Below are 14,615 nucleotides of genomic sequence, written 5' to 3' on the forward strand. Positions count from 1 at the left end.
TGATGTTTTTTTTTTTTTTTTTTTTAATTATGATTTCATTTTTTCCTCTTTTTTGTTTTCATTGAACTTTTTTTCTATTATGCTCGCTACCTCGGAGGTACCGAGCAGAATGCCGAATCCCTATGAGAATAGGGGGAAACGGCAGCGAGTGAGCTGCCGGAGCTTCGGCTCTGCCAATCCAGATGTTGGATCGGCTGAGTCAACTTCGGCTTGCTGACCGTAGGCAGCTGATGTACGGCTGATTTTAGCCGTACAAGGCTGACGTGAATAGCCGAACAGCGTACGGCTCACTTCACTTCATCTCTGTTATTCACCCGGCTGCCTTCAGCAGCTAAGTGGATAACCCCCATAGTCTCATTCAAGAAGATATTATAGTACACCTTCAATAAATAAATATTACATGGGGTACCATTGCTGACCTTTATGTGAAGACCATGCAGCCATGGAAGACAGAGCATCTGATCATTTTACTTGATATGGATCAGTGACTTGGAAAGCATTGAAGCCAGTCAATCAACACAATAACTGGGCAAGTGGATTTTTTTCAGAAGCAGATCAGCGATGGCAGTCTACATATTTCTTTCAGGACTGGTTTCCTTTTAAACCAAGATGGCAAAATATATTGGTTCCTAAACTGATTGTATGGTTAGCCATTCCAGTAACTTGGGGTGATTAATCAATAAGTAAGCCAGTAATGGACAGCATATTGCATTTTGGGGGGGTCGCAGTGAGCCTTGATCCCTCAGATGGGCCATTGATTACACTGATTGTTATTTTTTTGTATTTGTGGATGGTCACACCCTCAAAACAGGACTATTCTCGCAGTCCTGATACCAGCTGGGCTGCTATTCTTATACTGAAGCATGCTAATTGGGACACGTGTTCATGTGCCTTTGAATTTACAGCACCAAATAAATATACTGTGGGGGGATTTATCAAAACTGGAGCAGACAAAACATGGAGCATTTGCCTATGGCAACCAATCAGCTTCTGTCTTCAGTTTGTTCAGTTAAGCTTTGAAAATGAAAGGTGGATGCTGATTGGTTACCATGCATAGCTGCTCCACATTTTGTCTACTCCAGTTTTGATAAATCCCTCTCACTGTATGTATACTCAGGAAAATCCTAATGGTGACATTATAGGTGCATTAAGGCTGCTGGTGCAGCACTGTAAATTGAGTTTCATTATTTATAGGTTATATACTGCTTCTAGATTGTATTTAAGATTATTGGTACCTGCAGTTACCACATAAACTAGTGCACTTAAAGTTGTACGTTTGATAGTGGCCCATTAATAGAAGCAGGTGTTAGTTAAGCATTATCTAGCTGTGCAGCAGCTTACCTGGCAATTAATTACATTGATCACCTTTTTATTTTCTTGATGGTTACAGCTTCATGATGGTATTTATAGTCCCGTGTTGGATGCAACGTTTGTTATGGTGGCCCGGGATCCAGAGAACAGGAGGTATATGGATGCTGGACATAACTGGGTGCAATTTTTTTACAGATCAAGCATTGTATATTGTCTTGGAAATGTGGAATAGTCTGCTTTTATAATAAATAAACTTCGTATGACTTATCAATGTCCTTAGGCCAGCATTTGTTAATCCTTTGGTTCCTGATGGAGAAGAAGAGGAAAATCTTTTCAAAAATGGGGAATGTAAGTATTTATCTAACCTAATGATTACAAACAGTGTTTGTGAACCAACTGATTACATTTATACAGCATTCTGATTTGACTCTCCCTCTCACTGTTTTTATATTACATAGATTCCCATAGTTGCCAATCATCTTCATGTGCTACATAGGTGCCCATAGTAACTAGTCGTCTTCATAATACTGCATAGATACCTATGCTTACCAGTCTTCTTTATATACTACATTGATGCCCATAGTAATCCGTCATCTTCATATGCTACATGAATGGCCATAGTAATTAGTCATCTTCATATACTACATAGATGCCCGTAGTAAACAGTCATCTTTTTATACTACATGGATGTTCATGGTAACCAATCATCTTCATATACTACATAGCAACCTGTCCTCTTCATAATACTGGATAGATACCTATAGTAACCAGTCATCTTCATATACTACTTCGATGCCCATAGTAACCCGTCATCTTCATTTGCTCATAGATGCCCAAAGTAACCAGTTGTCTTCATATACTACATGGATGCCCATAGTAACCTGACCTGTCCTTTTTGTTGCATAGTAATTGGGAGCAAAGATGGAAACTAGAATACCTTTCACATATTTGAAACAATCCTGTCTAGATATAACTCATAACAGTGTTGATAAAATATTTTACTGAAAACTTTTACAGCTGAACTCTGGGATAAGCAAATATCATCTATATACAAGAGTCATGTGTATTGTTACTTGCATCTTGGTGTACTTTGTGTGCTTCATCCAAATCTTTGCAGCAGTTCACTGTGAAAAATATGTGTAGGAGTTTTCTGTAATCCTGACCAGTCACTTTTGCTTTCTCCGTGTGCAGGGTGACTGGTCTTGTATCTGCCCCTACCTGTAATTTTCTGCAGGAAGCCTGTAGTGGGAGAGTCTTCTGAGCCCTTTCCATAGCTTTGCTCCCTGCACAGGCTATGTGCAGCACATGGATGATGTCACTACTAATATTATATAGTAATAACTGAGTTTGCAAAGGCATTTGGTGCTCACAAAGTGGATTTATATCCTTTGTGGTGATTAAGGAGTATATTTAAATGTGTGAGTGTAGATTTGTGAGGCAAGAATCCACTAGTTCCAAGGAGTGGTAACTTGGCTATTCTCTGGATATAAATGAAACATCCATACTTACTATTTTAAAATAATATTAACTTCTAGTATGAGAGAGGATGACCAAACCTATATAATCCGGTGTTCTGCCATTTGGGGTTCATTCTAAAAACTAGTGTGAAGCAGAAAGTTCTGTGTTTCATGTCTCCAACTATGCTTTTTATGTTTTTGTTTAGTGAATAAGTTGAGGCGAATTGCATTCAGTACCGCGTCTCTTCTGAAAATGGCTCCAGAGGCAGAAGAAAGGACAATTGTGCATGATATGTTTCTGGACACATTAGATACAAAGTATGTCCATAGAGATAAATACCAATCCTTTGACTATGGATGCGACAAATAGCTTTCCTGAAGCTACTCACAAATGTCTTCTTCTAATGTTGTTCTATAGGACAGTGAGCTTCAGAAGTCGTGTATTGCCTTCCAAATCAGTGTGGATGGAAGATGCTAAGCTTAAAGGCTTGGAGATCTGTCACCCACAGGTATTACCTTTTGATGTTGCATATCAATATATTTATGGACTAATATATTTAATAGGAACTATACACATAGTTAAAAAAAAATAAAAAAATCTACAATCTACAACCACCACCACTGCTGCATGGGCACAGTAGCAGTCTTGTCTTTCCTTCTGAGGTAAAGAAGTTTGGTTCATCTTTGCATGCTTTGGAAGTCCACAAGCAAATTGCATTCAGGTTTTTGATGAGAGTATGTGCCCTTTCTACCCTGCTTTAAGTGATTCTCTATTACTAATTGCCAGTTCTAGCGTGCACCATGATCTTTATAAACCTTGTGGAAATCTGTCTGCAGCTTGTTGTGAACATGTCACTTTGCTGATTACTTTTCAAGCCTGCTAACTGGTACATTAATTAAACCAATCTGTTCTAATGGTAGAACAAACAATTACTGTATAGTACATTGAAATGTATAGTAAACTCTGTATATGAATGGAGTTGAAAGAGAATAGTCTTGCTAAGGATTCCACAAACATTCCATTTGGACTTATATTCTGTTTGGATAAATGTACTGCATGTAGATTTTCAATTTTTGGGAGGATAAATAAAAAAGCAGGATAACATATTACTCATTTCCAGTGGCAGATGTTTTGTGAATGCAATCAAAAGTATATTTTCAATTTTAAAATCATAGTTTTGTGAAATAATACTAATGCTGCCCATACATGCACAATAGACTTTTGTAAAATTCATTGCAATTTTCAGCTGAAGCATTTAGACCCTTGGTTCTCAACTGGTGGGTCGTGACCCAAAAGTGGGTCGCGACCCCGTGTTCAGTGGGTTGCCGCATGCCTTCCACTTTTCTAGGCGAGAGGCTCCCCCTAGCCCCTAGCCTCCCCCTAACGCAGCACTGTCCGTTCTCACACCGAGCAGCCATTCAAAATATGCTGCCCAGCGCTGAGTGTCCACCTGAGGTGGGGTGGGCTGGAGGTATGGCCAAGAGAGAGCTCCATCCATACATGCATTGCTTATAGCTCCCTCGCATGTCCTGTAGAGGTGCCTGGACTGGAGTGACGTCACATTCTGGCTCCTGACACCTCTACAGGTGTGCATGGGAGCTGTACAAACAATGCACATATGGATGGAGCTCCGTCACAGCACAGCAGCCCACACTGCTGTGTGTTCCATTGCAGTGCAACATGGGTCGCGACTTAATGACCGAGGACAAATGTGGGTCCTGAGGTTATACAGGTTGAGAACCACTGATTTAGACGATGCTCCCGTTTGTGATTTTGGGTGAGGACTGCATTTTTTTTCACTTCAATGCAAATTAAAATGATATTAAATTACAAATTCCACCCAATCCATTTCTACACTGTAAAAGATTGCATTTAAAAAAGTATTATTTTGCTATAAATTGATGTGAGGGCACTGCTGTGTAGTTGGAGAACTGTGAAAAAACAGTACATGTATTATTTTGGAGTTATACCCATCCACAGTATGCTGCTATCATGTCCAGATCTGCTTTGCCACATGCGTTTAATGTATTTCTCAGTCCTGTGTGCACTCTTAATGTTTTTTTTGTTTTTTTTAATTCCACTTAAGCAAAGGAACATCTTCAACAGGATATTTGGTGGATTTCTAATGCGAAAGGCCTATGAACTGGGTTGGGCTACTGCATGTTCCTATGGGTGAGTGATTATTTTTTTTTTCTTTACCTTATTTAAATATTTTCTACTCGCTTACATCATGAATATTTTGGGACTTAAGATCTTACATCTGTATATAGAAGTAATCAGCTGTGTACTTCTACATGTCCTTCTCATAGATGATTTTAGGCTGTATAATAACCCCATTTATATGTGCGTACACTAATGTATTTCAGCGTAAGTGTGCATATCTATGTACCGTATATACTCGAGTATAAGCCAAGTTTTACAGCCCATTTTTTGTGCTGAAAAGTGCCCCCCTCGGCTTATATTCGGGACGGCTTATACTCGAGTATATACGGTATTTGTATATAATATAAGAAAACCTATTGCCACACCTTTCTCTTCTAGTGGATCGAGACCTTACGTTGTAGCCGTTGATGACATTATGTTCCAAAGGCCTGTGGAAATTGGGTCATTATTATTCCTGTCCTCTCAGGTAGGGTTTTATATTTAGAGCTAAGGTTGTATTTATTTAATTGTGATCATTTTGATAATACATTTTTTGTTTTAAAATCCATGCAACTGAGATCTTCAACCAGTGATCCAGTATGATTAATTGGCAGAACACTTAAAAGAAAACTATGGCCCAACCTTTTTTTTTTGGGCCATAATTCTCTTCAGGGTCACAGGAGGACATATACTAATGTTCTCCTGTGACCCAAAACTCAGCATATACTGTAGAGGGCTATTGCCCGCTATATGCTGACCGCGCAGAGCCGCGCTGCAGCTGGGACGAATCCCGACAATATTGTCGGGATCCACCCCGCTACCTGATTGATAGCTGGCTCTGCAAGTATGCCATGACAAAAATTAGTAATGTCTTTCGATTGTAAGATCAAAATAGATGCCTGGGGTATTATGTTACCCACTGACTGCTATTAAGCACAACTCACTAAGGTAAAATGCATGTGGTATAAACGGTCACGGTTCTTATCCATCATGTGACTCTTATTTTCAGTTGTAAATTCTGAACGTAATGGTTATTATGGCAAATAACCATTTTATAGCTCAGTGAAATTAGTCTATTTTATATGATCATTTGAAGTACAGAGGAAGAGACAATACAATCTGCTCTCAGGATTGGTCTTTGTCCAGTTACACAGTTTAATTAATGAGGGCTTGTGTTCTGTTTGTGTGTAGGTGTGCTATACAGAGAGCAACTATATCCAGATCCGAGTCCACAGTGAAGTTTCAGATCCCATCACTAGGGAACATCAGACAACTAACATCTTTCACTTTACGTTTATGGCGGACAAGGAAGTGCCTCGCATTATGCCAAAGACATATGGGGGTGAGTTGGCATTAATCTTGTATGTTTTTTTTATTGTAAAGGGAAATATTGGTGTATTTTCAATAAGTAAACATAATGGGGTTGATTTTCTAAGTGATCAGAGGCTGATCACTAAGCAAAGTTCATCTCTATGTAGAGCCAAAGAAAATCTCACCGCTCCAATTCCTTAGCTGCCATCGGGACTCCCCAGGTGCTGGTCTAATAGGTGCGTCTCTACCTTGGAATGTAGTAGTATACGAACAGACCACACTATCCAGAGAATTCCAATACTTCAGACTTTATTGAAATTCACAGCAAATCCAGTATAACAGTGTATAAAGCAACAATATCCAATAGCAGGCCGGGAATGGCTCCCAGCCTGCAGATAAAGAGGAGGCAGGAGGGCGGGGCAGAGGAGCCGCAGCTGGACGGGGAGCGGAGGATCGGCCAGAACGGGGAAGAGAAGCCGACGGACCGGGGAAGAGGAGGCCGGGACAGCAGCGGAGGTACGGGGGGCAGCGGCGCAATGCAGCGGGGACACTGTGTCCCCGCTGCCTCCGCCAACACAGGTGGTGAGAGCAGCACGGATTGGAAGGGACACAGGCCGCTGTTTAATGTAACATTGACTTAATAATAAATTCTCTTTTCTTTTTCTATAGAGTCAATGCTCTTCTTAGATGGGAAGCGACATTTTGATGCGGCAGTACAAAACAAAAATGGTCAGAGCTTGATCAAGAATCAAGAATTGTTATTCAACTGACAATATACCAACACAGCTTGGTATACATCGTTACATTAAGACTGCTTCCAAAGACAAGAGGTGGAGATGATCTAAAGGGACATGAAGCACTTTGGAAAAGAGCCGGAAGTGATTTTTGCTGCAGTGACTTCCATTTTATTACGCTACATTTTTATAATCGCGCACATTTTCCATATGGGTAATATCAATATTCATGCTATGTTTAATGAAAGCGAGTTCTAGCTTTCTAGCTGCTGCATGGAAAGATTTTTCTTTTATATATATAAATCTATCATCTGGGGCATTTTTATTATTTTCCTTTAATGAATGCTTAGTTTGATAAGCATATATTTAATAAGGCCATAGCAACCGATCAGCATGTGACTGCACCAACTACTTCAAGTCCCTAGGGGTTAAATCTGACTGGTTGATCTGAGATACAGTATACTTGTGTGTTTTTCTCCATGTTCCTGAATAAAGGCCATAGTATCAAATCAAGATGCAGTAGCACTCCGATCATGACGATCAGGGGTTGGTAACCTCAGCACTACAGCAGTTGTGGAACTACAAGTCCCAGGAGGCATTGCAAGACTTTGACTGCCACAAACACAACTCCTAGAAACATGGTGGGATTTGTAGTCTCAGCAGAGCTGGAGTGCCAATGTTGCCTTCCACTGATGTAGATCTTCAGAGAGGTGCTATAATAGAAAATCCTAGCAACTATACAATTATAACAAAATAAAATGCAAATGAAGACTGCTTTCATTGTTGATTACAATGCAACATTTTTCACTAGGCGTCCATCATGTGTCTACTATGAGACTTATTTAAAGGAATCGAGAAAAATGTATATCAAAGCGCTAAAGGTGTAACAAATAAGAAACTTAGTATAACCAAGTGATATAATGAAATTTTAGGTTTAGGGGGTCTAGCCCTAAAACAAGTGATATCTTACATAGAATCATAAAAAATATATATGAATATTTAACCAAGGGAGATTAATAAATGAAATCCCAGAATTTTATTAATCTCCCTTGGTTAAATATGTTTATTCTTTTTTAGGGTCTCTAACTATTCACTTTAATATTTAAAGGAATGCATAGGCAAAACTTTTTTTGTTTTGGATAGAGTAAGGAAGGGTAGGTTTTTTTGCTGTTTCCTATTGGGGAGCTTTTCCTTCTATTCCTGTCCCAAGAATGCAACAGAAAGTGGGAGGAAATCTCTACAAACTCCTACATAGTTGTCACTGAAACAAGTGTCGCTGTTGGTAGAATTCCCCTTTTTATTCTGGTTCTGATGACAACTCAAGTTATTCATTTTCCTTTACTTTTGGTCCCAGTGACTAAGACAAAGAGAGGAAGAATCTCCCTAACTGGGACACAGATGGCAATAAAGACCTGACGGGCCTTAAACCTTCACTACACTATGCAAACCTAAGCAAAAGTTTACATACACTTTAAGAGGCATGTTTATAAAATAGTGAATGTGACATTCACCAAATAATAATTGCTGCAGGTGAATTTTCCTGGTGCGTGTGTATTAAATTACAAGGAATGTTCACCTGCAGTGAATGTTGGATGATGTCCCATTTGCTGCTTTATAAATATGCCCCCTATGTCTGACCTAAAATCTAATACAACTAAGCAGAGTGTGTGAACGCATGCACCACTTTGAGCCTCCACATACTTCTGGTTTGTTATTCATTCCTGAAATACTACTGCATGATACTCGGGAGCCCCTAAATCTTTATGCGACTTTTCAGAAAGCCGTCATTTACACAAATTTCATTTCCTGCATCCCATGCTGTAAGGTGGGTGCCACTGAGAAGTTCCGCACGGTTTTACCCACTGCACTCTGCGTAAGCTGAAAACTGCCATGCTTCTCAGTGCCATCTAGTGGCGGTAGTGCCATGCAAACTGCATTTGCCCAGCTCTATGTTAGGTGGAAGATTATAAATCCTCCCCTAAGCTTCATCTTAAATTAAAGGAGAACTATGAGGTGAGTGAAAATCATTCAGCCTCATAGTTTGAGCCGACGTGTGATACTCAAACTGTCACATGTCGGCTCAATAGATCGGGAAGTGAGCGAACACATACCGTCGCTCGCTCACTTCTCGATCATGTCACTGCAGAGAGCCGTGACTGTCAGTCACGGTTTCCCGCAGAGATTCCCCCCTCCCTGCTCCGATCCTCCAGCGCTGACTGGAGGAACGGATGGGGAGGGGGCGGGTACAGCTGGTTCTGCCTCTAGATAGGCAGAGCCAGCTGTCACTCACGCTGCAAGGTGGATCTCGACAGTAATGTCGGGATCCGTCCCGGCTGCGGCGGCCTCGGTATACCGCAAACTATAGCCCATGACATACTGAGCTTTGGGTCACGGGAGGACGCTAGTTTATGTCCCTTAAGAGAAAAACATTTACCCCATAGTTCTCTTTTAAACAGGTTAATTTTGAACAACAAAACACAGATTCTATTGGTAACTAATCCACAATCATTTATTCTTTTTTATTGGCTCTGAAATAATGAAAGCCAAGCATGGTTCTCATGGGTTAATACACTCGCTATCCCAACCTTACATTATTTAAAGGGAAATTTCAGTGAGCACATATTTTAAATTATTTTGTTGCTTACCTTAACCCCTTTTATGACTGCATAATGCATAAATGAGGCAGCATGATGGTTGAACCTTAACGCCCAGGTGCTGTATGTACTGTGTTTCCCCGAAAGGAAGACCTACCCCGAAAGTAAGACATAGCGCTATCTTCAGAGATTTCTGTAATATAAGACCTACCCCGAAAATAAGACCTAGTTCGGGGTAGGTCTTATATTACAGAAATCCCTGAAGATAGCGCTAGGTCTTATTTTCGGGGTAGCTACACATATCACTGAATTTTAAATGTAAAGACCGGCTGCAGCTCCCGCCCCGCTCCACACGCCAGCAGGCCGCAGCTCCCGCCCCGCCCACACGCCCGATGGAAGCGGCATATCATCCGCCAACTTCGAGACCGGCAACAGCACGCCTTCTGGGACCTCGTCCAGTCCTGTGAGTACTCCTCCCCCAGCCCGGTAAGACATCCCCCGAAAATAAGACCTAGTGTCTTTTTTCGTGCAAAAAAAAAAAGACAGTGTCTTATTTTCGGGGAAACACAGTATGCATTGCTGTCTTGTTCTGGGGTGCACTTCATGAGCACCCTCCTTACTGTGATCAAGCATCAACAGCTCATGGTAAACTGCTGATGTTTTAAGGGAGCTGGTAGGACTGCCTCCTGATGATATCATTACTGTGCAGCCAATCACAAACAAGTAAATGGGAGCCGCTCCTAAAGGCCTCCCGTGTCATGGCCCACTTAAATGGCTGGCTCCCATTGGCAATAAAGGGGTTTTGTTTTTTTTTATAATATGTGCTCATATTTTTACTTGTTTGATCTTTAACACAATAACAAAAATATCAAAGTGCACCTGTACACATATTTATTGAGCTAACAATCTATGTAGCATGCACTTTATACTCACTCCCGCACTGCTCTGATTTGCTGCCAACCTGCCCTAAAAACTCAGTGTATTTCCGCTTTTGCAGCCAAACCGAGATAATGCCCATTTTATATTTGTTACATGTTCTCATTCTTAAAGCATGACTTAAAAACAGTGCTGCTTAGATATTACTTGCTCTATTCTGAAAGGTGTTTCTCTAAACAGAATTCTCTTCTGGAATGTAAGGGGGCTGGGCAGGTTAATGTTTACCATAATTAACCCTGTCTGTACTGTGCTGACAGATCTCATTATCAGCTGTAAACTTGATTGGAACACTGTCTATTCCAACAAAGGGTTAAAGAGCTAGAAGCACTGTATGTTAATGAGAGGAAGCTTGTTGTGCCCGTAGTCTTTCTATGAGGACAGGCAGAGTTTCCTGTCACGTTTGAATTTGTACAGAGAAGCCTGTAGTCATTGGAAAAACCTACTCCACAGAGACATCTAAGATAAGAAAGGTAAGAAATATTTTAGACAAATTCTTTTTAGATATGCTGTGTGAATGGGCACACATAACAGACCTATAGAGGGGGTTTTCCAAAATATGACGCAAAGGTGGAAATACACTTTAAAATGTACACAGGATTAGTTCCCACTCTTCTACGTGTAAAAGCAGATGGGCTTGGTGATTGGCCGTTTAGATACAGAGTGTGGCATTGTGGGATAGCAGTAGACATGTCATGTGTTCTTCCAACCTGGAAGTACCGGCTATTTTTTGGGGAGGCTGGAAACTGGGTATTGGGTTAGGCAAGTACTGGCTCTATATGCTTCATACAGTAAAGTGAACTCTTATTTGCTCATTATGGACAAACTTTGGCGTCACAAGGGGGGTGCGGCCCGCACCCGGGTGACACACAGTCATTTTGGTGTCGCCCCCCTCTGAAAAGTCGGGCACTCGGTCATGGACCGAACGCCTGACAGTATCAGGAGAGAGGAGGGGACCCGGCGGCATTCCTTATCCCGCCGGGCGACTGTCCCCTCCTCTCTCTGCCGGCGTCCATCACCAAGATGGCCGTCGGCAGGTATCAGAATACTGCCGCGCGTGCGTGGTGATGTCTCGGCGGGGTGACACTCAGTTACGCCCCTGTGGACAAAGCACAGGTTCACCTAAGCTAGAGCTACAGAAAGTTCTCAGTGGGCTCAGTACAATCACTTTATCTTCTGAGTCACATCTGATGATATAACATACTGTATAAGCCACAGGAGGAGTGCATTGTTTTCAATCAGTCAGCCAAATCATAGATTTGCATTATGATAAGAAGCAGTAAGATACATTGGCAGGGATTTATCAAAACTGGAGCAGACAAAATCTGGAGCAGTTGCTCATGGGAACCAATCAGCTTCTCTTTTCAGTTTGTTCAGTTAAGCTTTGAAAATTAAAGAGCGAAGCTGATTGGCTACCATGCACAGCTGCTCCAGATTTTGTCTCCTCCAGTTTTGATAAATTCCCCCCATTGTGTAGCCTTAAGGTGCCCATACATCTTACGACCATCGCAAGACTTTTGTCTTGCGATGGTCGTATGCTTCTTGAAAGCCCGTACGATCTGCCCACCTTGGACGGGCAGATCGTACTTGCGATCATCGAAAGCCCGCCCCGCTGAGGGGCGGGCTTCCGATGACGGCAATGCAGAACGGGCAGTGTGCGCGTGCGCACACCGGCCCGTTCCGCAGCTATCGGGCGAGCAGGCTCGGCGGGTTTTCGAACATGTTGGCTCGACAAAAGACGTGCGACCGTACAGTAGAAACGGTCGCACGTCTTAGTTCACACTGCTCGATTCTCGTACGATCGCGGGATTTCGCCCGATTCTCGTACGAGAATCGAGCAGTGTATGGGCACCTTTTATAAAGCATGAAGTAGAGCTGTATATATAATGAGAAATACTGTCTATGGCTGTCTCTAAATTATATTTACATACTATACATGAAAACAGAATTTTTAAAAATATTAACGCACATTTAAAACATTAACTTTCATTAGCTGTGTGGGTGCTGCTGTCGGCACCCTTTCACCCAGCATCTCACAATCAGCTGATCAAAGGAGCCGGTTTGAAAATTCTCAGCCAAACTGAGGGGGGGGTACGAGCGTTACACAAAAGAAGAAGCTTTCCTCCTCTCTGTAAACATTCCTGAGGCTGAAAACGCCTAAAAAAAAAACAACACACTCTTGGGTGAACTCCGCAAAAAAGTGGGTTCACACCAAACCCCGGCTCCGCACTAGTTCCAATCTGACTGCACAATCTTTGTATTGGGGTGAAAACTTGATGTTAAAGATGAACTCCAGCCAAACTTCTGTAAAGTGACTGCACTCATCTTTTATGAAGAGGGCTTCTCATCTGGTCAGGGGAGCGTTGAGCACCATAGTAACACCATTTTATATCTCTAATCAAATATCTGTCAGCGAAACATTTTCAATAAAATTGCATTATCTCTGCCCACACTCCCTCCTCATTGGCCTACCTCTGCACAGGCTATCCCCATTCAGTCTATCATGAATACTGCAGCCAGAATTATCCACCTTACCAACCGCTCAGTATCTGGAACCCCTCTCTTTCAATCCCTACACTGGCTTCCAATCGCCCAAAGGATAACATTCAAAATATTAACAACCACTTACAAAGCCATCCACAACTCTGCCCCCGGTTATATCTCCAACCTTGTCTCAAATTATCATTCTAACCGTCCCCTACGCTCCTCCTAAGACCTCCTGCTCTCTAGCTCCTTTGTCAACTCCTCCCATGCTTGCCTCCAGGACTTCTCTAGTCTCCCCCATTCTCTGGAATGCTTTACCCCAACCTGTCCGTATATCTCCCACTCTGACTGCCTTTAGGCAATCCCTAAAGACTCATCTCTTCGGGGAAGCTTATCCCACCTCAACATAACCACTGAAATATCACTTTCTCAAACAATTCATTCCCACACAGCTACCTCCTCATGTATCAATTGCCCCTCCCTTTTAGATTGTAAGCTCTCACGGGCAGGGCCCTCCTTACCAACTTGTCTTGAATTGTATTGTAATTCTAATGTCCTCCTTACATAGTAAAGCGCTGCGCAAACTGTTGGCGCTATATACATCCTGTATAATAATCAACACAGATAAATAATTATGATTTATAATCATAGTGTATTAGATTATTGCCTAACCACAATAAATAAAATGAGATCTGTTCATTTATTTTTGCACAGTATACCATTTCTATCATGTAATGTATACTTGTACTAGTATTGCATCAGCTCCTCTGCTGTATGCAGAGTGAGGAGGGGGATCTGGTGACCCCTGATAAGAACACTTCCGGTTCAGCACAGTCACATCTGAATGAATGAACAAACACTGGCGTCCCGCAATGGTTTGCATTTCCACCTACAGATTCTGGCCTGGCAGAGGTGAACGGGTGCTCCGCCTCCTATCAGTAGTGTTCTGCTTGCGAGCCAATCACCTGCAGCGCATCGCCGGACTGGGCGTGTCTTCAGGAGCAGGACGAGGCATGGAACGCAGCGTGTGCCGGAAGTGAGTTTAGTGTGCATTCTGGGACTGGTTGCCGTCTGCTAGCGACTTCCTCTTCACCAAGATGGCGGGCGACGAGCCGGGAGTGACTCTTGGGCAGCCTCATTTATCCAGGCAGGATTTGGCTTCTCTGGTGAGCATGTCCCGTGTGGGCACCTTCCGCTCGCTGTGTGGTCTGTGGCCCGGACACAGGGGTGTATATGGGCTGGGTGTGGGTCTAGAGGGGTAGGGCAGTCATATCGCTTATGGTTGGAGTTCACGCCGGCCATGGCTTATCTGCTGCCTCATGTGCTGGCCTCTGTCTGGATGACGACCGCCTTCCCGACTCGAATGGGCGCACTGCTGGTTATCAGAGAGACATCTCCGACAAGGGCCGCAGCTGTGACTGGAAATAACGTTGGACCGGCTTATCTGTACAGATGTGACTCCCCTTAGGGCTGAACCTGGAATATATATACACTGTACTGAAATAAGATATGACAGTATATACACTCATACCTGTGACAGGCTTAGGGCTGAACTGTGTTATATGTACAGCTGTGATCACCTGAATCACGTTTATATATAAAACGTGTCTGGTTGAGGGCTCATCTGGGATAATATATATATATATAT

At 42.3% G+C, this 14,615-nt stretch overlaps 2 protein-coding genes across 4 annotated transcripts in view; both read left to right on the forward strand.

Moving 5' to 3' along the window:
* The window catches only part of ACOT9 (acyl-CoA thioesterase 9), a 19,652-nt gene extending 12,584 nt beyond the window's left edge, over positions 1–7,068 (forward strand). For 2 of the 3 annotated variants that reach the window (XM_018570793.1, XM_018570794.1), the window contains 8 exons: positions 1,391–1,464; positions 1,592–1,659; positions 2,975–3,086; positions 3,187–3,277; positions 4,856–4,941; positions 5,311–5,398; positions 6,103–6,253; positions 6,892–7,068. In XM_018570793.1, the coding sequence (XP_018426295.1) occupies positions 1,391–1,464; positions 1,592–1,659; positions 2,975–3,086; positions 3,187–3,277; positions 4,856–4,941; positions 5,311–5,398; positions 6,103–6,253; positions 6,892–6,992 (771 nt within the window). In that variant the 3' untranslated portion in view covers positions 6,993–7,068. The remainder of the gene's footprint in view (positions 1–1,390; positions 1,465–1,591; positions 1,660–2,974; positions 3,087–3,186; positions 3,278–4,855; positions 4,942–5,310; positions 5,399–6,102; positions 6,254–6,891) is intronic. The other variant, XM_018570795.1, reaches the window with a different exon arrangement.
* A 6,965-nt stretch (positions 7,069–14,033) lies between these two features.
* The window catches only part of EIF2S3 (eukaryotic translation initiation factor 2 subunit gamma), a 19,952-nt gene continuing 19,370 nt past the window's right edge, over positions 14,034–14,615 (forward strand). The window contains exon 1 of the mRNA XM_018570792.1: positions 14,034–14,133. Within this exon, the coding sequence (XP_018426294.1) occupies positions 14,065–14,133 (69 nt within the window). The 5' untranslated portion in view covers positions 14,034–14,064. The remainder of the gene's footprint in view (positions 14,134–14,615) is intronic.

The sequence above is a fragment of the Nanorana parkeri genome, unplaced genomic scaffold (assembly GCF_000935625.1).
Source record: "Nanorana parkeri isolate BGI_ZX_2015 unplaced genomic scaffold, ASM93562v1 scaffold1597, whole genome shotgun sequence".
NCBI classification, from domain to species: Eukaryota; Metazoa; Chordata; class Amphibia; order Anura; family Dicroglossidae; genus Nanorana; species Nanorana parkeri.